The sequence below is a fragment of the Ambystoma mexicanum genome, chromosome 11, assembly GCF_040938575.1.
Source record: "Ambystoma mexicanum isolate Mex_15411 chromosome 11, UKY_AmexF1_1, whole genome shotgun sequence".
Taxonomy (NCBI): Eukaryota; Metazoa; Chordata; class Amphibia; order Caudata; family Ambystomatidae; genus Ambystoma; species Ambystoma mexicanum.
In genome coordinates, this window is record NC_090934.1 from 863,013,613 (window position 1) to 863,036,616 (window position 23,004).

The 23,004-nt window shown below is 46.4% G+C and overlaps 1 protein-coding gene across 6 annotated transcripts in view; it reads right to left on the bottom strand.

Annotated features, from left to right (window-relative positions):
- Positions 1-407: 407 nt before the first annotated feature.
- RAB3IL1 (RAB3A interacting protein like 1) overlaps positions 408-23,004 on the bottom strand; it is a 517,042-nt gene continuing 494,445 nt past the window's right edge. For 5 of the 6 annotated variants that reach the window (XM_069623895.1, XM_069623894.1, XM_069623898.1 and 2 more), the window contains 2 exons: positions 18,672-18,738; positions 408-912 (listed from right to left, as the gene is read on the bottom strand). In XM_069623895.1, the coding sequence (XP_069479996.1) occupies positions 830-912; positions 18,672-18,738 (150 nt within the window). In that variant the 3' untranslated portion in view covers positions 408-829. The remainder of the gene's footprint in view (positions 913-18,671; positions 18,739-23,004) is intronic. The other variant, XM_069623893.1, reaches the window with a different exon arrangement.

The following is a 23,004-nucleotide window of genomic DNA, read 5'->3' on the forward strand; positions in this document are numbered from 1 at the left end:
GGGACGACAGCTCAGCAAGCTAAGTGCTCTGCTCACACTTGGAACCATACTGCAGTTTGCAAGTTTGAATCGCAGCCAAAGGCGTAGCCAGGGTTGTCTAATAAGTGGGGCTGCAGATAATGTAGTTGGGCCATCCCGCAGTGACATTAACATCTGTAAATGCCCACATAGCGCTGCTGAGCAGGCATTTACAGGCTTTGGGTGGGCCTTGCCCGCTCAGGCCCTACCCTGTCTATGGCTCTGATCCCAGAGGGGAAGATGCAGTCCTAGCGAGTGTGATACATTCAGTACATTTTAATTTGGTTGTAGCAACACGCAGGACAGCACTCAGAATATAGCAGACTGCTTTTAGTCTGTCCATTGCTGGTGTATAAAACTAAATACATTAAAATGAATGGCAAAGCGAATAGTTTATAATGGACATTTATTTAACTGCAAGAGGTTCTTTGAGGTTTTCCGTCATCCAGTTTCGTATCCACTGCCATGTATTGGAAGTTGGACATTTCATCAGATTCTCGTCAGGGGAATTTGAGGATGTTGCATAGATAAAGATATTCTTGAGTACTGAGTTCATGCAGTTTAGGTCGGGCTTTGGCAGCCAGGTCGGCCTCCGTCTTTATGCCTGCCAGGGGTCCGCACTCTTGCCTGGCTTAAGTGGGCCGCAGCATGGCGCCCTGTGCTTCTTGTAGTGTATTGTCCTTAAAACACTGTAGATTGTCTCCTGTTGCTGGTGTCACGTGCGAGGGAGGGGATGAGAGAGGGGTAAGGGTATAAGGAGTCCACCAGGTACTTGGCACTGCCTTTCCTATGCGCTTCCCATCTCCGTTGGCTAGAACTCATGCGTGTAGAACCCCAGCTTAGCCAGGGACATCTCCTTCCGCAACCTCATGATTTCCCAGAACATGAGTTCCACTGAAAAAAAAAAAAAAGAGTGACATTTTAATAAAGCACATTCAGCCACAGAGGGAATTAGGTAAGAAGGAAAAGTGCAGTTCAGGAAGAGGAATACACACACCACAAGAAAAAAGGAGAAAGAGTAAGGATGAAGCTATGTCCAGCAATCTCCCCTTGAAGTGTGTAGTGACCAACGTCCCACCACCAAACTAACAAGACTCTAGAACAGGGACGTCATTTCACCAAAATGCCAGGGGTAGCAGAAGTGACATCACACGACTCTTGACCCCCACAGGAAGTAATGTCATTTGACCCCACCCCAAAGTGATATCGCGGGAAGCGATGGAACACGACCCTTCACCCGTTGACAAAATAGGAAGTGGCATCACATAGCGTTGTACACTACTAAAAATATGGTTACGATATCACCATAACGTGATGTACATTTCATACAAGAATGGATCGTCATATGTATCGTTAAGATCAGCGTGTATAGGCCCATATTACCAAATTACTGTGAATGCAAGCAGACGTCCATGACCAAATGATAATGATGTGTTATTATATAGCACTTACGCTTAAGCGCTTTACATAGAAGAAATATGCACCCAATATCACCCAACCTGTGTTGGTACCCATTTTAGGCTGAGTTGAGGCGTTTAAGAACAGACTAAATCAGTGACTCACCCCCTGAAGTGTGCCTGAAATAAACCTTTAATGAGTCTAGCAATTATTGTATAGAATTCCAGAAAGACACATTTTTTGGTATTCCTATTCTTTCTTATTTAGGGTCAGTGCTGAAAGTGTTAGACTTGTGGCACTGGTGTTCTTATTTTTCTTCTTTTTTAAAGGGGCCTGAACAAGAAAGCCAGCCACTCCAGAATTAAAGATCCACATAGAGGTCGCAAGGGAGACCACAGAGGTCGCTCTTGCGACCTCTGGCGACTCCCAAATGACGTCCCTGCTCTAGAACTCTTGCAAAGAGACCATGACCGTGGGGCGCACACTACCCCGCATATGCTCACCCGTTCTTGCGCTTCTTCAGTTCCTACCTCTCCATCTCAAAAATGGATATTTATATGATAGGTTATTTATAACGCACTTATTACCCAGAGGTTTCTAAGCACGGACCCAGGGATCGAACCTGTGTTGCACCATGTCGTCTTCCTTCCAAGGCAAGCACGTTGCCCCTGAACTATCCTCCCGAGACAATTTCAAAGACAAATACATTCTTCATAAACAACATTTACATTTAAACAAATACAATATCATGTAGCAGACATATACAAAATAATAGTCAATTATATATTTACAGGCGATGTTACATGACAGATAGCACAATTAAAAAAAGGAAAAAGATTATCAATATATTCCCTAAAATAAATGGATATAATGCATGTAAGAAACATAACATATAAACCACTAAATTAAGGGAGAATCTTAATTCCTGGAAACGGAATAGTGTAGACCATGGGTCTGTGGCCGAGGCTCTCCAGATGTTTTGGACTAGGACTCCCAAGATGCCTCGCCATTGACGAGATTAGACAGAGATGATAGGAGTTGTAACCCAAAACATCTGGAGGGCCAACGGTTGCAGACGCATGCAGTCACTGAGAGGGAATCGAGCATTGTGTGTATAGGTCTAGAGTCCAGCACAACCTCCCCCTAAAAGCAGTGACTGCATCATGCTGACTTCCACCAGCCACGGCTCTCCAGTTGGGGGCAGCGCAACGTCTTCCATCTGCCCTTGAGAGTACATCGCCACAGACACATGCGGTTTAGACACCGTGCGCCATGGGTCTTGCATCGAGACAGAATAGGAGCCATGCCAAACACCATCAAGGCAACACAAGACCACTGGAAAGTTGAAACCATCTACGTCTACTCTCAGCAGAAGTCAATGACTGCTTGGAAAAAGGCACCCGGAAGGGAAGGACCAGGGAAGAGTCGCGATCAATTGAACGCAGTGCCTTACTCCCCAAAAAAGATCGAAGTCTGCCACCCGTGGATGCGAGATCACTATAGACATACACAGAAGTTTTGCATGACAGCCCTAAAAAAGGTCATACCATTTAAAACCCAGGCTAACATAACGACGACCAGAGACATGAAAGATGACTATTTAATATTTCAGTCTATAGAAAACATGGCAAACCCCTATGTGTCAAGGCGGCTGCCTTGCATTAACAGGTCAAAGTGCCTGCATTAGGTATGACATCAGCAACAAGGGTCATACTGGAGGTGGCATCAACATACAACAAGGACGCAAAGACGTCAGTGGGGTCCCCACATTATCTGGGGTCCACTGCGAATATTGCAGAAACACCCCTAAACCAAAATCAGTCCAAGGCGATTCTGGGAGCAATGACAGACTCCCGACAGGCCGTGGCTTTTCCTCGGCAGGAGAGGGAGTGTGCATGCCTGTGTGGAAACGGTTCCCCAAAGGCAGACGTGGCCATGCGCGACAGTGAGGAGTGTGGTGAAAAGGCTGGGGGTGAGAGCGTCATAAATTCACTGAATCCCGTGCAAGAAGGGTTAACGAGCAATGTCCAACGGGGGAGGGGCTTTGGGGATCTAGTGATGGTCGTTAATGGCCGAGATTGGACCTTGCAAGGGACAGCCTTTTACAGTCCCCATCCCTCATCAGGCAAACGCTCATTCTGATGCGGAGAGAAGACTTCCTTCCTCGGACAAGCAAAGAGCAGTCATATTTTATACACACAAAATGAAGTCCATCAGAAACAAATACAGTGCAAACAAAGCATATCCCACCAGCAAAGCCGAAATATCCAGGTGAATTGTGCAATGCACTGAAGAAAGCGATACGCTAGAAAACAAGCAACTACCGAACAAGGCCAACCCACATTCTAGAAGAGAAACAGGGCCCCCAATTGCCTTCTCAGCAAATGTTCCATTTGATAACGCATGCAAGGCACCAACTTGGAGCTCAGTACATGCATCCACAAAGCACTACTGCACTGGCACGCACAAAGGAAGACTCGCAAGTGGGACAAGCAGTATGGGCAAAGTTGCCAGGCCGCCCCAAGCGAGGCTAGGTAACTGCTGCCCGATGGCAGCAGGCACAGGAGAGGGGCAGCAGCCCCCCTCCCCCCCAAGGTACAGCTCCCCACTCCCCCAAGACACAGAGAGACACGCCGTCTCAGCGCTACAACACCTCACCCTTCCACAATGACAAATGGGTGCTAAGCACCCAGGGGAAGCAAGGTTAGCCAGGCAGGGGAACAACAAAGAAAAGAAGGCCAGTAATATTGTCTGTTTGTAGCCTGAATCTGCTAACAGTCCGAGGACGCAGGACACTTTAACAGGGTTCTTTCTCCAAAGTCCAAAGGTGCATTCCCAGCTGCAATTATCCTGCGTCACCACACAGCTGGGAAGGGGCGAAAGAGAGGATGAGGAAAAGTGGAGCCACGGGCGTTGCCCCAGTGTAAGCGGAGGCCCGAAAATCAAAAATAACAAAGGGGAAAGGGGGGGACCAGGTCAAGAGAAAAGTTGGAAACTATCCTAGGCACAGTCAAAGGCAAAGGGTGCACAGAAAGCCGCACAGCAAAGGGAATTTCCATGGAAACCAGAACCATGGGGAGGGGGCCCAGATGCCGTTCATGTGTATTGCATAGATATGAGAACTGCGCTCGCTTGACTTTTTGAATGCGTTTCCAATTAGCAAAGCCATGTCACATCTGAATACTGGCGCAAGAATACCCTGCGCAGTTATGTAGAGAAGACCAAGTCCAAGTTCTGAACAGGTCTACCGATTGGGCGGTTCCCATGCAAGCTACAGCGCGGGCCTTTTTTAAATACTAGGAGACTCCTTTCCTAGATACCACGGATCGTTAAAGAAGGCGTTCATGTAGGCGTATATGTGTTACTCCTGTTTTAACAAATTCTTGAACAATCCATTGAATGTTTGTATTGTTTTGTGTTGGAGGGGGGGCACTCAACAGATGAGCCAAAACACCACATGGCTGAACGCCAGCATGGACTTTCATACGGACGTTAAACCAATGATTTCCTATAGAATCTGCCTGAATTTTGCACCTAGTAAAAGCAGGCAGATTCCCTTGGAATCCATTATAAATGGCTCCAGCGATCATTTATTGTGAGAGGTGTTTGCTTTTTTTCCACAAACACGGGAGAAAAAAAGGAAAGTTGAACGGATGGGACCATTTACACAGAAGTTCCAATAGATGCGGTCCTCTCCCATATCTTCTTTTTAGAATGACCCCCAGGGTGTTCTTAGCATATTTATTTGACTTTGTGTAATGACGGTGCTCTATTCATCTGGGAATCCCAGTGTTTCAAATGGCTTTCCCTTTGACAATGACCAAATTCTACAAAGAACATTGATGTTTTCCAGAACCGGTTTGTCCAGGTAGTACAGATCCGTCTTTCTTACAACAAATGTGTGTACATATCTTTCAGCATGCCACCATGTTGCAAAGAAAAAGCAACCACAAAAGTGTTGGGTGGAAGGTTTTGAATGAATCTGAACCAGTGGGATTGCTCTGGGGAACCTTCCACACCACCATTTCTTAGCCCGTCTGCACCATTGCAAAAGGGGTCCAGCCATATGCAACTCAGTCAGGTACTGCCACCAATGGTAGCAGCTGAGCCCAAACTGCTAGGCCAGGCCACCTCTGCACAGAAACACAAGCAACCCCAGACATGTTTCTGCCTTGTTTGGCTTCCTCAGTGAGGTGCAGCTTGGTTCCCTATTGCACAGCGAGCAAGGGACCCACGTTTGGGTATACCCTCTCTCACATAGTGAAACAAACTATAACCACAACAGTGATGGGTGGAAGGTTTTGAATGAATCTTAACCACTGGTGTTTGTGAAACGAAAAAGTAGCCAGTTCACTGAGTTAATTGATGCGAAATAGTGAAATTATTAGTGGACGGTTTACAGGGCTCAAGTTCTAAAAATAAAAAGTGGGGGGACTCTGGTGAGCATAGGGAATTGACGTCACGGGACGTCAATGTGAAATATGCAAATTTCATTCAGGCTTGTCTTTCAGGATTGAAAAAAAACAATCGACAAAAAAAGAATTTGGCAAGGCAACAGATTTTCATATTACCTTGCTGTTTAAGTATAAAATGGACGCACCTGTTACATCCGAGACCCTGTAACAAAACATTTCCGTATATAAACATGTCAAAATGAGACATTTGCAGCTTTACTTACAATCTTTGCCTTTGTCTTGCAGTGAAGTATCTTGTATCAGAGGTGCGAGTCCAGGGTTCGATTTCTGTCCTCGGTTCAAAATCCGGCTGCAGCTTGTTGTCCTTTATTTATCTTTTTTGTTTGTTAAAAACACAGTGGGGACGGCAACCAACTTCACAAAAAAGTGGGCAGACGCCGTCCACCCGCGTGGCCCCATGACTTGAGCCCTGGCTTTCTAGCTTCCTTTGAGATGTGCACGCTTATGTGTGGTCATAGCCATACACTAATGGCCAAATGAGTATGGTGGCAGCAGTACAAGCATGTGGCAATACCTCCTATTTTGAAAATAATACCCAATGATGAGTTTAGATCGCAAGCGATATTTACTGCATGCGATACATAAAAAGTGCTGAATCAGGTTAACAACCCATATTTGGCCTATGCAACAGAAAAGATTACTTTCATGGTGATTCGGGTATTCTTAGCCAACAACATTCTTTCCTTTTATAAGTTGTTGAAAGGAGGCCAGGCCGAAAAACGGATCCAACGATGCTGCACAATAAATAATTTGGAATCTGGAACTCTGGCACGTAAACGTTCCATCATGCACCTAGGCCCCGCGTTCCCCTATACAAGAGCCTCAGTGACCAATACCACTGGCATATGCGCAAAGGGATCGCTGGGAAGAAGCTGTGAAAGAGGTTCTTCTACTGTCGAAGATTACCTGACTCAGCAGAAAAGTATGTTTTTTTGTTATTCTTTGGTATAGGTCGGTCCTCCTCCTTCCCAAATCGTTTGGACGTGGCCACCCTAAGGATCGCAGAAATAGACCCATCCCTTAGAGACAGTGGCATGTGAATGGAGTCTCCCAGGAACAGGAAAACCATGCAAAGTGGCCTTAAAATGCATGAAACAGCCGCAACTGTTGCGTCGACTGCTTTGAGTACAGACAAAACTCAAAGGCTGACTGAGCTGCAAAAAGGTTGTGTCCTGTCTAAATAAAGTGTGAAGTCTTGTCCACACCCACATTGCGAGGAGTCTCCTCTGCTGGGAAACTATTTGCCCTGGGTTGAAAGCCAGATAAATAAATTAACTGGTACAAATGAAAATCAGACAGATGTTTGGGAGTTAGGAAATCACTGAATTCAGAACTAACTTATTTGCATGGAAAGCTGTATAGGGTCACTTAAAATAGAGAGCCTGCAACTCCACATTTTGGCAGAGTTGACCATAACAAGGTAGTCTTCCGGGAGAGGAGGTCAAGGTCAAAGATTCCATAGGCTAGATTTCCTCATTAAGTCATTTACAACAAAGTTTAAATCCCACTAAGGAGGAGGGTTTCTGGCAGGTGGAGAAAGGTGAAGCAGGCCATCAAAATGATGCATGATGGTCTTGTTCTGCAAAGAGAGATCATGGTCAGCCTTTTTTCAATACACCCCAATAGCCGACAGGCAATGTTAATGTTGGACAGTTTTTTCAACAAACATCTAATCTAATGATAACAGTGTCCAACCAAAATATTGCTCAAGCTCTCCTAAAGTAGCAGTGACAGGACAGTCGGACTAATTTTTGGGTAAGGAGATACATTCAGCCAATTGATTTTCACTGATTCTTATAATTTGTGTAATTGTAGCATTACATCTAAAAAGACAATGGCCCTCATCACAGGTTTGCCGGTCTGGAAACAACGGTGCCGGTAAGCTTACCGGCACCGGTTTCTGAACCGGCAAACTATGAATCTGCGGGTGGGTGCCGTCCCGCCCGCCAGAGTCAGACCTAGCGGGTGGAACGGCACCTGCAAGCAGACTTAAAAAGAAGCACCTGCACCGTTATTAACGGTGCAGGTGCTAACGTCATCCCCATTCCCTTTGAGTCCTATTGGACTGAAAGGGAATGGGGATTAACATTTACTGGCGCCCGACTTCCCGAACGCCGGGGTTGTAATCCCTGGATGATTCTGGAAAGTCAGGCAGCAGTAAATCATTACGGGTCCGGCAGCTACCTGCCGGTTTTACCGGCATGGTTTCCACTTACAAGTAATGAGGGCCAATAATGTTTCTCAAATTCTTTTCTCTACCTTCTTTCACTTTATGACTCCATGTTAGGGCATATGGATTATCGTCCATTTTGATTACCCCGCATGGGTTATTATGACAACCTGGATTTCTTGAATTTATCATCTAATTTTTGCGTTGATATTTGTAATATTACTGTTGTTACCAGTCTTGAAAAAGACGGCAAAGGGTCAACACACGTGTTGGCTGTGTTATAGAGAATAAGATCAAGAAGACAATCCCTTTGGGATTATTCAAGGACTCGAGGAAGTCTATTCCTTCTGATATCTTAGGAAATGGATCAACCAATGAGACCTATGTTGTTCAAGCAATAATATGACTTGTCATTTAGATTATTTATGCACGATTGTGCTAAAGCAAAATTGACATTCTACTAATGCATACCAATACATTTTTAAAGCCCATTATGTTTTGGGCCATCACTTTGTTTCTGTGAATGATGAAGAAGGCCTAAAATGGCCCTGTGCACATATGGGCTCGCTCCGATTGGCCCTCTGCCCCAGACAGTCCAAGTACGCTACATGTATGGGTGGACCCAAGTGTTTTGCTCAGGCCAGCCTGATTGGCTGGCTGTCAAAACCTTTGAGTCTGCCTCTTTTGTGATTGGAGGGCTGGCTTAGCTCAACCCATGAGTAAATGTATATATCCAAGTTAGACCCTGTGCACTGCCCAAAACTGCTGATTCTTAACATAATTGCAGGAGGATTTGCCACACAGATGGGATGCTGATTCTGTAGGGCTAAGTTTGGCCTTATGGGGTGGGCTCTGTCATTTGTTCTTAGCTACAGCATCTTCTTTCGACTGCTCGACATCCTTCATGGGCTGGTCCTCATACTCAGCCGGTCGTCCTTACTGGCTGAAATAAAAGTATCCCCAACTGGACTGTTTCTGGGCTGCCAGAAAGGTGGTGGGACACCACTGTCCAACTTCCGCTCTTTGTCGGGGGTCACCTTCACCACTTCCCCCATGGTGGAACCGTTTTCTTTTGGTTGGCAGCACCATTTTGCCTATCGAGCCCTCAAGATACATTTGGCCGGGTTCCTCCATCTTACAGGCGCCTTTCCCATCATTGCTTCTGCTCCTGGCTAGTTAGTCATCCTCCTGAGAAGTTGGAGTATTCTATGTTTAGGCTGTCTGGGCCATCGCAGCTCAAGGGTCCTGGGGTACCACATCCTTCATCTCATCCAATAAAAAAATGCCTTGTACTCAACGAGTTGGTGTTTTTCCCTTCCTGAGCCAAGTCCTTGAAATCTGGTGCTATGAGCATTTTCCCCTGGCTCCTGGGATATCGGGCAGTTTGGCCATCAGCCGTCCCTTGGGTCCTGGAGTGGTGGAGTGTTGCAGGGCACCTCGCCATTGGACTCCATTGGCTTTAATTCTGCTCTACATCCTTCCCTTTCTTGCTTGCAGGGTCTCACCCCTGATGCTGGAATTCTTCAACAGGGTTTCCCCTGACATCCTATGGGCTTGGATGCTCTTTTTTCTGCACCTTTGGGGTAGAACGGATATTTGCCTGTCTTCTCTACTCATCCAAGGCTCTGCCTAATGGAGTTGTCAGCCTAGTTCATATGGGTAACTTTTCTACAACGTTTAAACTCCACTAAAGTGACTTTGGAAGATTCTTTGTCCTGGGTTCCCTTTGGGTCCCTGGCGGTTTCCTCCAAAGACAAGAATTGTAGCTTATACCCCGAAATAAATAATGTTGAAGCTAGTGCTGGCCAAATGAGACATACACGGCATAAGAATGTCTAAGGACACCACGTACAAAGGGCTGATGTTACCCAGAGCCCAGTGTCAAAAGCCCATCCACTTGATGTATACTGATTCCTTCCTGACAGGGCACATCATTTGGATATTGGCCCCAGAAATGCCCCCATGAGCTCCTCAGGGACCAGGGTTCTCGTGCTGAGCAATGGAAGGGAGGGGCAGAGCATCAACCCTTTCTCTCTATAAGGAAGCCAGGATTGGATTTTCCGAAAGTCTTCCTTTTGAATCGGCCCGACTGATGCGTCAGCCTGGATACTGCTTGGGGGATTGATTCTGAGATCCAGCACTTGGGCAAGGCTATTCACTGTTCATGAATAGTAATACAAATTCCATGATTCCGGTAAGCCAGCTCTGTGGGTTGAGTGCTTGCGGCTGCAATCTGCGCGTGATCTGCAGGTTCGAATCAACTCAGCCTTTCTAGGTCGATAAATGAGTGCCAACTTCCGTTGGGTGATATTGTATGTAAATATGTTCTATGTAAAGCGCATTGGCGAACACGCTACATACCACATTATGATTTAAAAGAAGCTCTTTTGGTGTGAAATGTATCCTTACCTCTAAAAGATCTCTACAAAGGTTGCATGGTGGCTGGAGGAGAGAGTGCCGGGCTAGGGACGTTCGGTGAAGAGGCAGCCCACATCCATGAACTACCACTAACAGGTAGTGGTTCTAAGGTGGGCAGCTATTTGGAGGCGCATGCCCCAATGGTAAGGGGTGAAGCTTTGGCCTTGCAGTCAGTTTTGCTTGTTGGTTCCTTAGGGTGGAGGATACGATGCAGAACCATCTACTTGAGGCCTTCGACATTTGTTTGTGCAGTGAATGGGGGAATGTCTGTAGGAGAAGCAAGGTACCCCACGTCCGACTTCTTGCCCCTGAATGCAAGGAGGATGAAGGGACCAAACCAAGACGGATATAAAGCCTGTCCGTGATCAACAGCAAGGATTTATCTGTAGCTGGTTTGGCTTTGAATTGGGCAAAAATCTTGTCAGTGCAGTGCACGGGAACGCCAAGACAATCTGCTACGGCTGCAGCGTCAGCAGTGACATCTGAGGCCATGCCTGGCTCCATGTCGTCACTTCGACAGCCACGCCCCTTATATTGTATCAACTCAATGCAAGCAGGGGAGAATTTCCACCATGAACGTGTATCCCCATATTAGATGCTGTCTGGCCATCTTTAGATTTGTGGAACTTGCTTCACCTTTGGAGATATTAGCGGGCTGGTGTGACGTCACTGGAGTTAACCTTGCTTGCTACAGCCATGCTGCACTGTCCTGGATCGTTTTCCACATTCGCCACGTGTTTCCGGAGGGAGTAGAGGTAACGGGGACTTTGCCCTTCGTCTTGGCACAGACATAATCCACCAATCGGCTGAGGGGGTTGGGGTGACCACACAGAGAACGTTTACGAACACCACGCTGAACTTGCTGCTTTGCCATCCCTGCAGATGAGCTTGGCATCTTTAGAATAAGATGAGGGGCGCAGATGACATCATCCTGTCCCCCCCCCAATAAAAGATCTAGGTTTCTCTGGGAGAATGTTAGCCCCAAAACTCTTGTAGCTTTCAGGAGGGATCTGGATTATTCAGAATGAGATCCACATGGTTGCTGTCTGCCCAAGGCATGGAGGCGTTGCACTTTGGGCATTAACTCCTACTCATCCATCCCATCCTCACTCTATAGATCTGCATGTAGGTGGCATGGAGATAATGGATTCTTGGGGGTAGGAAATGTACTGCTACTAACTAACCATACTAAAAACTCACCATTCTGCATACCCACCCTCAAACTCTGAACTAAACACATCCATACCTCTACCGCATCACAAACCACACTCACTTCACAAAACCAAACATGAAACCAAACCATACACCACCAGACCTCAACACCACATGACGGCTACCTACAGAAAACGCCAACACTCAGTGACTGGTCTCTCTGAACTGAAGCTGGCAACAGGACATCAAAGCTCTCTTGCTCTTTCTCCCGCTCAATCCAACTAACAAACCCCACCGGCCTCCATGCATTGCAGATCCGCCAGTGCGCAGAGAGACCACACTGGTGGCAACAGTGCGCGTTACAAGAACCATAACCAAACCTCTTCAATATTGCTTAAAGAAGCACAGAGGCAACAGTCACACTTTCATATGACTTACTGGTACTGTTGAAGACACGGAGGGTGACCCGGCTGAAGTAGTGGGGCCAAGTCTGAAAAATCATTATTTTAGATAGTGTAATATGGTGCCTGTGCGTTCCGGCGTGGCAGGAGGCTTCAGAAAGACGATGCAGCAGGAAAAACATTTAGGAAACTTGCTCCACGAACATATCAATCATGTGAGAATCCATAGAGTGTATGAAGGCCCCAAAAACACCTACAGCAGAGAGTGTGGCTCTTGCAATGCTCTGCTTGAATTCCAAGTGACAAGAACAGGGCACCCCTACTACCCCTACCTGCCAAGAGAGGGTTTTGCTTGCCTAGGCGCCCCAAGCATTTTCAACAAGAGGCATTAAAATAGGGTCAGTGAACTCATTCCCATTTAAAAGAACTTCAATGAGGGTTTACACAGTCACAGTAAATGGAGGATGCCCCTCAAAAATCTGGGTGGAGCCCTTCTGCACCGTCACTAGAAAACCTTCACAATGGATGAATGCACTCAAAAACATGAATGGATTTCAAGATGGCCGTCGTATAGGAAGGAAGTGCTAGTGATCGCTCTGTCAGACCAATGCGGCCAAGTCGAGACGCAGTGGGTGTGGCAGCCCCTCTCGACACCTAACACTGTTGTTGAAGGTCAGCAGTGCCCCTCAGTCTAATAACTACGCTCAATGGCAGTGGATCGAACATGATATGAGCGTGCAGCATAAGTGACCCACCCTCCTAATCCCCTCGGCACTCAGATACCGGAGGAAGATGCCTAACATGCCCCACCGACCCTCAGCCCTATCTGCCATCCGGGACTTTGACAGGCCTGCAGCACTTCAGATCAACCACGCAGTAAATTGGAAAGGTGGGGCCTCAGAAGGGGTACAGATAGTAACATGTGCGGGGAAGATCACTGCTTCTTGACGCAATCTTCATGGCGTAGGGGCAACAATGCAAAATATACCGCAACTATGGCATGAGGGACAATACTAACCATAGACTGCAGAACCTTTAGCGCAACTTTATCCACTTGACAGGTGAAGGTAAGCTTGGAGACGCAACAGCGCCCCAAGGGAGTTCATGGGGAAAGAGACATCCAGCAGTAAGTGGAAGTAAAGTTATTTTCGAGCCTACCTCAGACTCCCAGAGGAACACTGATTAGGGCCTTAACATTTGCTCACTTGGACCAGTCAAAAAGATAGTGAACTACAGGGTGGCTTTCCCCCATAGCAGGAAAACCTGAAATAGCCAATAACTAAAGACTTATGTCTGGCAGTACGAAGAAGCAAACTCAACTGGGGCAAACAGAATCTCAGCAGAGACAGCTCAAATCCTTGGACACGCTCTGGGCTAAAAGCGAAAGTCTGTTAGGGTCCCAGACCAAATCAAAACTGCAAGCTTTACCTGAAACTCAGCTAGGGCCATCAGACATGGCAGTATCCAAGGATGACTTCATTAAAAGCTTCCAGGAATTCCAAGACAAATTTGCCTCCTCCTTTCAGTTGCAGTTTTCAACTTTCACCTCCAAAATTAGAGGGTCGCTTGCAGATTACAGATTTCAGCAAAGAAATATCTACCCTTGCTGAAAGGGTGGGTACTAATGAGCAACTATTCAGGACCTGACAGAAGCAAGTAAGCAATCTGACATCACTCTGGAAGAATTATCTAGAACACGCAACCTGGTACTCCGGTATTCAAATCAAGAACCTTCCAGAATCAGTGTCAGACATAGAACTGAAAGAAACAGTTGCATATTTGCAGACCTCATAACTGAAGAAGAGCCCTCTAACATTTTCCTGGACAGAGTTCATAGTACTGGACCCAGGAAGTCAGAACCGGGTACCCGCCCACGAGATGTGCTGGCAACTTGAGCGCTCTATCCATAAAAGGAACACATATTAAGGGAGGCAAGAACTGCAGCCAAGGTCACGCATAACGGGGCAGAGATCCAACTATACCAGGACTTGTCTAGTTGACTCTTCAAAAACGCTGGGATATGTATGCAGTAGTAAAAACTCTTCAGGTGCAAGGTATAAGGTATAGATGGAATTTCCCCTTTGGTTTACTCTTCAATCTGGATGGCAGGCAGCAAATGATTACATCAAAGGAAGCAGGCATGACACTACTTCATATTGAGGAGGTCACCTCGGTGGGGCTGTCGGAAGGTGTTCACCCTACATTGGAGCAACAGACGGCACTCTCCAAAGCAGGGGAATGGACCTCCACGGATCGACTTAAGAGGAATCTTAAGGGCCCGCAAAAGGAAGATTGGAGAGCTCGACTTGAAGGCCCAACTCAAAAATCTGGCACTTCGTAGGATTCTGAGGACACTGTCTTCAAGAAGCACAGACTTGGCTAAAGAGAAAGAAAATTTGAAAAGCAGACTTGACGGACAGAGACATCTTGGATTCTATCTGTTCAGTTAACAGATGGGGGAGCTACGACTCTCTGCACTTAGCCCTACGACAAAGGGTGATTTGCAGCCGGGTGGTTAGGGGCGCCCCTGGGTTACAATAGGTACTGTGACTCACACCAGTGAACTGTTCAAGGGAATGGATGTGGGTAGGGAGGGGGAGCGTTAAACAAGTTAGTTGGGATGTTAAGAAGTTAGTAAGGGAGGGAGGGAACATATTGTTAAGGGAGGGGGGTCGCCCATTTTGCAGAAGAAACATTACGATGAAGTGGTGATAGAAATGTGCTCGAATGTATCCACTCTAAGGCATAGAGAAAATATAGAGAATAATGAAAGTGTTTAGCATGGAATGTAAGGGGGCTTAATATTCCGCAGAAGCGAAGGAAGGTAGAATCTTTCTGCGGAATCCAAAGTTGCAGGTGTGCAGATAGGAGTTTAAAGTTGTCCGTACTAAGATCCATAAGCAGGGCAGATATGTATTTTCAATTCTAAAGCTTACGGCTATTAAACTAATGGTAGCCTCAATATTTGCCTCAAACACTGGCCAGGAAGGCTTTTTGAAACACGTCATGGGGCAACTGGAATCTTTCATGGAAGGGGAATTACTGATTTTGGAGGATTTCTATATAGCGTGGGACCCTGATCGGGAGCGCAGTAGGTTGACTCGATATGCTGTAGCCTCCCCATCGGTGGCCATACAATGGAAATTTGCAGATTGATCTGTAGTGGGTGTTTGGCTTACTCTAAGCGGGGAGAAGTGATATACATTTTACTCACAGGTAGATCAGTCATTTTCCCGAATAGATTGTGAATGGATCTCCACCCCACTTTTAGGCTCAATCACGCAGATTACGCCCCATACTATTACTCTTTCAGATCACGCCCCAACTACGGTAGATCTCAATATTGCAAAAGAGAAACAGAAACTATGGACTTGGAGATTTCCACTAGCGGTATTGCAAGATCTAGGTATCAGGGGAGAAATACAGGAGCAAATAAGGGAATACTTTGATCTAGACCAAGAGGGTGTGACTCATTGAGTACTATCTGGGATGCTTTTAAGGCGACATTGAGAGGTTTTCTTATAGCAACAGGGGCTAATAGACGTAAGCAGAGTATGGCTCTAGAATTGGAATTAGAAGAGAAACTAGCCCAAATTCTAAAGAAGATGGAAACAAATTCGGGTCCGTTGATTCAGAAAGAGTTTAGGGCAGAGGCCGATAGATTAAACCTCCATACTGCTAAGGAAGCTGAGAAAGCCCTTCTCTATTTAAAACAAAAATACTACATTAAAGCAAACAAAATGGACTGCCCTTTTAGCATTTAAACTCTGTCAGAGAGCAGCATCAAGGATCATACAACAGATCAAACTGCCCTCCGGTGAGGCTACGTCAGAAACTACAGGTATTCTCAAACAATTCCACTCCTTTTACTCTAATCTGTATAAATCCAAAGCTCCGGTATCACTCTTAAAAAAAGAATATTTAGAGTCAGTCTCCCTTTCTCAGCTTAAGCCAGGAGATAGTCAGGCGCTTGAAGTGGCCATAACCCAGGACGAGGTGCTTTGGGTGATCTGGGACCTCCCCTTAAATAAGTCGCCAGGCCCAGGCGGTTATCTAGCCAGGTTTTACAAAACATTTACTAATTTATTAGCCCCCAAGCTGACCAAATTATACAATTTGTTTACACATGCAGGCTAAATTTCCCCTTCCATGGATGAGGCGAAAATAATCACCATCCCCAAACCTGGAAAAGATTCAACTAATTGTGGATCATACCACCCAATAGACTTCATTAATATTGACGCCAACTTTTTTTCTAAGGTTTTCGTCAACAAGTTAGTTGACCTTATGCCCTCACTTATTCACCAAAACCAAATGGGCTTTATAAAGCATAGGCCGATGCACGATAACATTCGCAGAGTGCGTCATATCCTAGAGAAAGTGGAAAATAAGCAGATCCCAGCAGTCCTCATCTCTATAGACGCAGAAAAGACTTTTGACCATGTGGAATGGGCGTTTCCTTTTTTAACCCTGGCTAGGATGGGATTTGGGGCAAAGCTTACTGGTTTGATCAAGGCTAATTACAAAAATCCTACTGCACTATTGTTAATTAACGACCACATATCTCCCCTTATTTACTTACAGTGGGGAACCAAACAAGGGTGCCCTCTGTCACCCGTGTTGTATGCACTTCATTTAGAACCATTACTGGCTACGTTTCGGCAGACAGAGGGTATAAAAGGGATACATTTTGGCAGTATTTCCGATAAAATTATGGCATATGCCGACAACATGTTACTTATGGTAGCCGATCCAACTAACACTCTGCAGACGGCCACTCAGGAGCTGGAGACATTTGGTGGGGTGGCGGGTCTGAAGATTAACGTAGCCAAATCCAAGATCCTAAACTTAGCCCTCTCATCATCAGAAATGGAGGACTTACGGGAACACATGCACTTGGGTAGTAATAACCCCTACACTGGTTTATATGCAGCTAACTACCCCACATTACTGAGTGAAATAGAAGCGCGGTTAAAGAGGAGGGATCGTCTTACCATCTTGTGGCTGGGCAGAATAAACTCTTTGAAAATGGTCACCCTTCCCAGAGCCCTGTATATTTTCCAGCCATTACCTACCAGAGTTCCCATATTGTTTTTCCACAGAACACAGAGCTATTTCTGCATTTATGTGGCAGAATAAAACCCTGCAAGTAGCCTTAAGCACGCTAATGCTTCCTATCGAGAACAGTGGGTTGGGTCTCCCCCAATTGTTATAAGTACTACAGCACTGTCCAAATAAGGTTGATCAAAGAATTGTCCATGGGAGTGTCGGGGAAAAGATGAGCACAGATGGATGAAGCGGTGGGGGGATTGGGGAGTACCTATGCTCGGGGACGCTTTGTGGTTGCCAAAGCAAGACCGCCAGGATAATATACACGCGAGCGATATTTTGGTAGCAATAGAAGAAACTTAGGATGCTGCAGTTAAGAAGCACAGTTGGACGGCATACCCCTCACCACTATGTTCTTTAACCCTCAGTTTACTCCAGTCATCGAAACCAATGCATTCAAAGAATGAAAACAGGCAGAATGCAAAAAATTAAGAGACATGTTTCAGGGGGAGGAAGTTAAATAATTTACACAATGTAAACAAGACATGAGTCTATTGGAAAACTCTAGATTCCAATATTTCCAGGTGAGACATTGGATTCTCGCCTCACCAGTAAAGTCTGCCGCTATAAGAAAGTTAACACCCGCAGAAAACGTTGTGACATCCGATCCAGGGGTAAAGCCCTTACTTCGAATCTACACAAGCTGATGGGGGAAATTGAAGCCAAAGAGGCGATTAGCTATAGGCGACATTGGCAGGTAACTTTGGGGGCAGAGATCTTGGATTAAGACTCGGAAAATCTGTGGAAAACAATTCCCAAACTCACCAGATCAATCCAGATTAGAGTGTACTGGTGCAAATTAATGGTGCAATAGCATTACACTCCGGCTCTTTTGGGGAAAATGAAACCATCATTATCGGATACATGGTGGAGGGATTGTGCTTGGGTGGGGAATTGGGAACATGTATGGTGGAGTTGTCCAGTGTTGAAACAGTACAGGGAAGTAGTGACTAAACACATGAATGAAATGTTTCCCTTGAATAAGCCAAGATCTCAACGTTCATGCCTCCTATTAATGGTAGAGGACGATTTTAGGCGGCTACCAAAGTCAACCCAGAAGGCTTATGTAATGCTGCAATTGGCGGCACTGCTAGCGATTGCTCAAACATGGAAAGTGAAAGAGCCCCCGTCATGTCACAGAATGGTTCTCCAAAGTTTGGAACTTTCTAGCGATGGAATGGATGACGTAGAGTGGGAACATATCGCATTCTCCAAAGACTGGAAAGAGGTGCTTGATTTTTTTACATAAGGACTATAATCCTATGTATTGCCCTCAGAAACTGCGCATATTGGGGATTGTTTAAGATGGTAATAATTGATGGTACATTCGTCACAAGGGAATTGGTATGTCTGCAAAACAGGTGGGGGTGGTGGGGGGTGTTGGATTAAAGGGGTGAATGGGGATGCGGTGGGCTTGTTAAGTTGTATACGAGAAAAGCAAAGACAAATTAAAAAAATATAAAAACATGAACGGTTCTTAGTAACAATGCTGCTCTCCCTCCATGCATTCATGGATCGAACCATCCTTACCATCTTGCCTCACCAGTCCCTGCTGGATGTATCGAATGTACGTGAAGAAGTTGCACACTGCTGTTATCTGGAAAAGAGGAAAAAAGCGGTGGTAGAGTTAACTGCGCCATCGGGAAGGACACATCAGTGATCAGTCACAATGGCACAGAGGTGAGAGGGTGAGAAAGAGTCCAGTGACAACAGAAAAGAGCTGTTACGAGAACAGAGACAGCATAGACTGGAAGGAGAAGAAAAGAGTGGAGTCAGAGGCAAGGAGGAAGAAAAATGAGCATGTCAGTGGTGGGCATAGGAAGAGTTGACAGGCATGAGAAACGAGTATAAAAGGAGCCTTGGAAGCAGAGAAAAGAAAGTAGAGCAAGGAAGAAGACACAGAGCAGGGGGCGGGGAGGAGGGGACGGGTCGAAGAGTGTAGAGTACAAAAAGAAGCAGCTGAGTGGAGGAAGGTAGAATGGAAGGTAGATTAGGAGAAAAAAAAGGAAGAGTGTGGAAAGGGCGTGAAAAGAAAGAAGAGAGCAAAGAGGGGAAAAGCAGACAGGGTAGAAATAATCCCACACGCTGGAAGAATATGTACTATAAAGGTAGAGGATATGCATTCATTGATTTTGTTTCGTATAGTTCCAGACATAGCACCTTAACAGTGAAAAATATATTTTTTATTTGCAAATATATTCACGCATCAGGGAAATAAGGGGTAGCTCACATCACGAGGTGATCATACGCCCGCAATTGCATTACCCAAGTCGTACTGCATTGAAGCAAACAGTCGTACCGAGGCAGAGCCCTGCGGCAGCCATACCACAAGGGAATGGATGCATTTTCCACTTTTTGAAAAAGAATCACAGGACATACAGAAAAGTGACAACAAATAAATAAACAAACCGTAGCTTTTTCTAACACTTGCAGGGAGTGCGTGGGCACAGCTTGGTGAACTCGGAGCTAGACAATGCTAATACTACAGATAAAGACACGCGACCATCTTCTCGGGTTTTGTAGCGTAAGAGCCAGGGTCGGTGACTCTAGGGGACTGGGCAAGGACGTTATGGTTGCCCCTGCGGCATTTGCTGGGTGCGTCATTGTTTTCTGAAAAGACGGTTTCCCCGCTGCTTTTCTGGATAGCAGGCTCTCTCAGAGAACACTGTAGCGGTGTTCCAGAGCAGGGGCCCCACATGCTGAAATATTCTCCTCCATGTTGTCTGTTAGATTAGTAAAATATGATAAAACCTGACATTTTAAGATAGTATGTATTGGGGGTCCATTTACTCTAATTAATGCCCCAGAAGCCATTTTACATTGTAGACAATAATGTACAGTACAGAGGGAAATTAAAGTGATAAACTATTTCGCTGGTTTTTGGAAGATAAAAAAAAGTTACCAGGAATAGTATTTCGTCAGTGTTACTATTGTTCATAGATAGAATTTGCCGTTAATTTATCTTTTCGACATGCTGTCTCTGTGGCCCATCAAGAACAGACTGCAATAGGGATGAAGATGTCATAGATAGCGCCCACAACCCAATCCAGACCCGATAGGAAGGCGATACTGCAGATAGTGTATTTTATCAAACTTTCCATCAGTCTGTGCGCTTTCTATTCTGCAATCATAGGCCCCAGTGACAACCCGATTGCCTTTAGTTGTAGCTTATTTAAGTGCAACAGGGTCAACTTTGAAGACCACAGGCCCAGAGTTTACCACTTCTCCAAGGAAGGCTCCCAACCCCAGGAGTGAGGCAAACTTTGTGCAACACCACCAGCACAAGAAGACCAGCACAAGAAGACAAGGGGGGGTGGGTGGAGGGGATTGCAGTTCAACACAACCAGAACAAGAAGACAAGGGGGGAAGAAATTGCAGTTCAACACCACTAGCACAAGAAGACAAGGTGGGGGTAGAGTGCAGTTCAACACCACCAGCACAAGAAGACAAGGGGGCAGAGATTGCAATTCGGAAGATCACATTATGTGTGACTCACAGGCCTATATTTTCAGTGGTGTGGGTCTGCCTTTTCTTACCCGACTTGCATCCCGGCCTGAAAACCTCTGAATTCCCCCTCTCTACCCCCCTCCATAGTCCCGTCTCCTAGTGACATCCATAGTATTGTGTGACAAACGAGGGGGTGGTGTCCCTGCTCTATTTTGTAATTCCTCTACAACACAAAATGCAATGCTGTGATTGAAACTGGGGGTGCTCACAATCAAACGATCCTGCAGAGCCAAGGATGAGATCAACAACAAAGGGGGTCACTCTCCTGCCGGAGGGCTACAAGATTTTCTCTAAACCCAGGCCTAACTGGTCCAGGGCCGGAGTTGTCCCCATCTTCCCTGAATGGGTCCCTCCTACTATCATACCCACTCATTCCTACTCCTCCTTTGAATGCCTCGTCTGCAAGCTTGGTGTCTCTCCTATACTCTCGCTGACTCTTGCCACCACCTACAGGCCCGCTGGTCCGGTCTCCCTCTTCCATTCAGAGTGGTCTGACTTCACCCTCTCCGATGGCCTCCACCTCTAAGCTTCTCCTCCTCAGAGACTTCAATATTCGCCTCGACTCCCCGGATGCAGCCTCTGGAACTCTTCTGGAATCTCTGTGACTCTTTCCCTCTCCATTCTTCCCTCTGATCCGACATACTCAGCTGGACACACCTTGGATGCTCTCATCTCAGCAGACATCACAATCTCCAACCCTCCCACTACACCTCTGTCTTGGTCTGATCATGCTCTCTTGTCCTATCATCTGGACCACTTGGGTCCCCCGGCTAAGCCGCTGCCCGCACAGCCAGTCTCTTTCGCCATCATTCGACTGATGAAGCGAGTGTCAGTTGCTGATTTTGCCACCACCTTCATTCCCCCTACCATTCCCACTGACTCTCACTGACACTGACACAGCTCTTGCCAACCCTCCACTCTCCATCTCCAACGCTCTGAACATCCTTGCACCTGTCAGGAGGATCCGCATGATACCTTCCTCTAACGCAACACCTGGTGTGACTTCGACCTAGCCTCTCTGAAACCAAATGCAGAGCTGCTGAGCGGAAGTGGCAGGCTTCAAACACATCCTCTGACAGACTAGCCTGCCACCTGCTGCAAAGGCATTAACAGACTATCCGCTCTAAGAAGAAGGCCTGGATCCAAGCTTGCATCTCTGGGGCTACTAACACAGCTGAACAGTTCAAAATCTGCAAGGAACTCATCAATCCTACTGCAGTCATCATTTCTCCTCTGCCTTCTCTTACTCTCTGTACTGAACTGGCCACTCACTTCATTACTAAAACTCGGGACATCCAGTCGTCACTCTCCTCTTTTCCCTCACCCACTCTCATGCCTCCATTGGGCCTCCCTCTCTCTTTCCCTCCTACTCTCCTCTTTCTCTCCCATATCACCTGATAAGGTTCTAGATAAGTCTGCTCTATGAAAGTCTCATCCAAACAGGTGTTCCCCTGCTCCTCCAGAACTATCAAGGACAACGTTGCCTCCCTTTTTCCAGCCTTGGCTGATTTCTGCAATCACTCCTTTGCCACTGGCTCCTTCCCACTACTCCTCAAACACTCCCTTGTTCCCCTTCTCCTCAAAAAGCCTTCTGCCGACCCCTCCTGTCCTGCTAACTACCGCCCTATCTCCATAACCCCCTTCCTGGGCAAACTCTTGGAGAAGCTGGCCATCTCCCCGCTTATCCACCACACTGAATCTGTTGGTTGTCTCCACAACCACCAGTCTGGCTTCTGAGCAGCCAGAGGCACGGAAACTGCACTCCTGAACACCTGTGAAGACTTGCTGGACTCCAACTCTCCTTCCATTCTCATCTTTCCTGACCTTTCCGCTGCCTTTGATATGGTCAATCATGCCACTCGTATAAATTGGCTTTGTGATACCGTTGACATCATGGACCTCACTGTGGACTGGTTGACCTCCTTCCTCTCTGACCGACCTTCCCAGGTTCAATGGGGCCCTTTTCTCTCTCCATCACACTCTCCACATGCAGTGTCCCTCAGGGCTCTATCCTCTCGCTGTGGCTCTTCAACATCTACCTTGCCCCTCTAGCCCATTTGATCTCAGTCTTCTCTCCTAATTTGATCTCGTCTTCTCTCCTAATTTCCAGTGTTATGCGAAGGAGCGCACAGCTCTCCTTTAAGCTTCTCTCCACTGCCTCCTCTTTTTCCTCTCTCATTCCTGACTGTCTGCTATTCAGGCATGGTGAACTGCTAATGATCTATGCCTTAGTGCCAGTAAGACTGAGATCCTTCTCATTGGGAACCCCAGCCCCGCCCTTCACTCCTACTTTCTGGCCATCCTCCATCGGTCGCCTCCCCACACCCTCCTGGGAGGCAAACAACCTTGCTGTCAT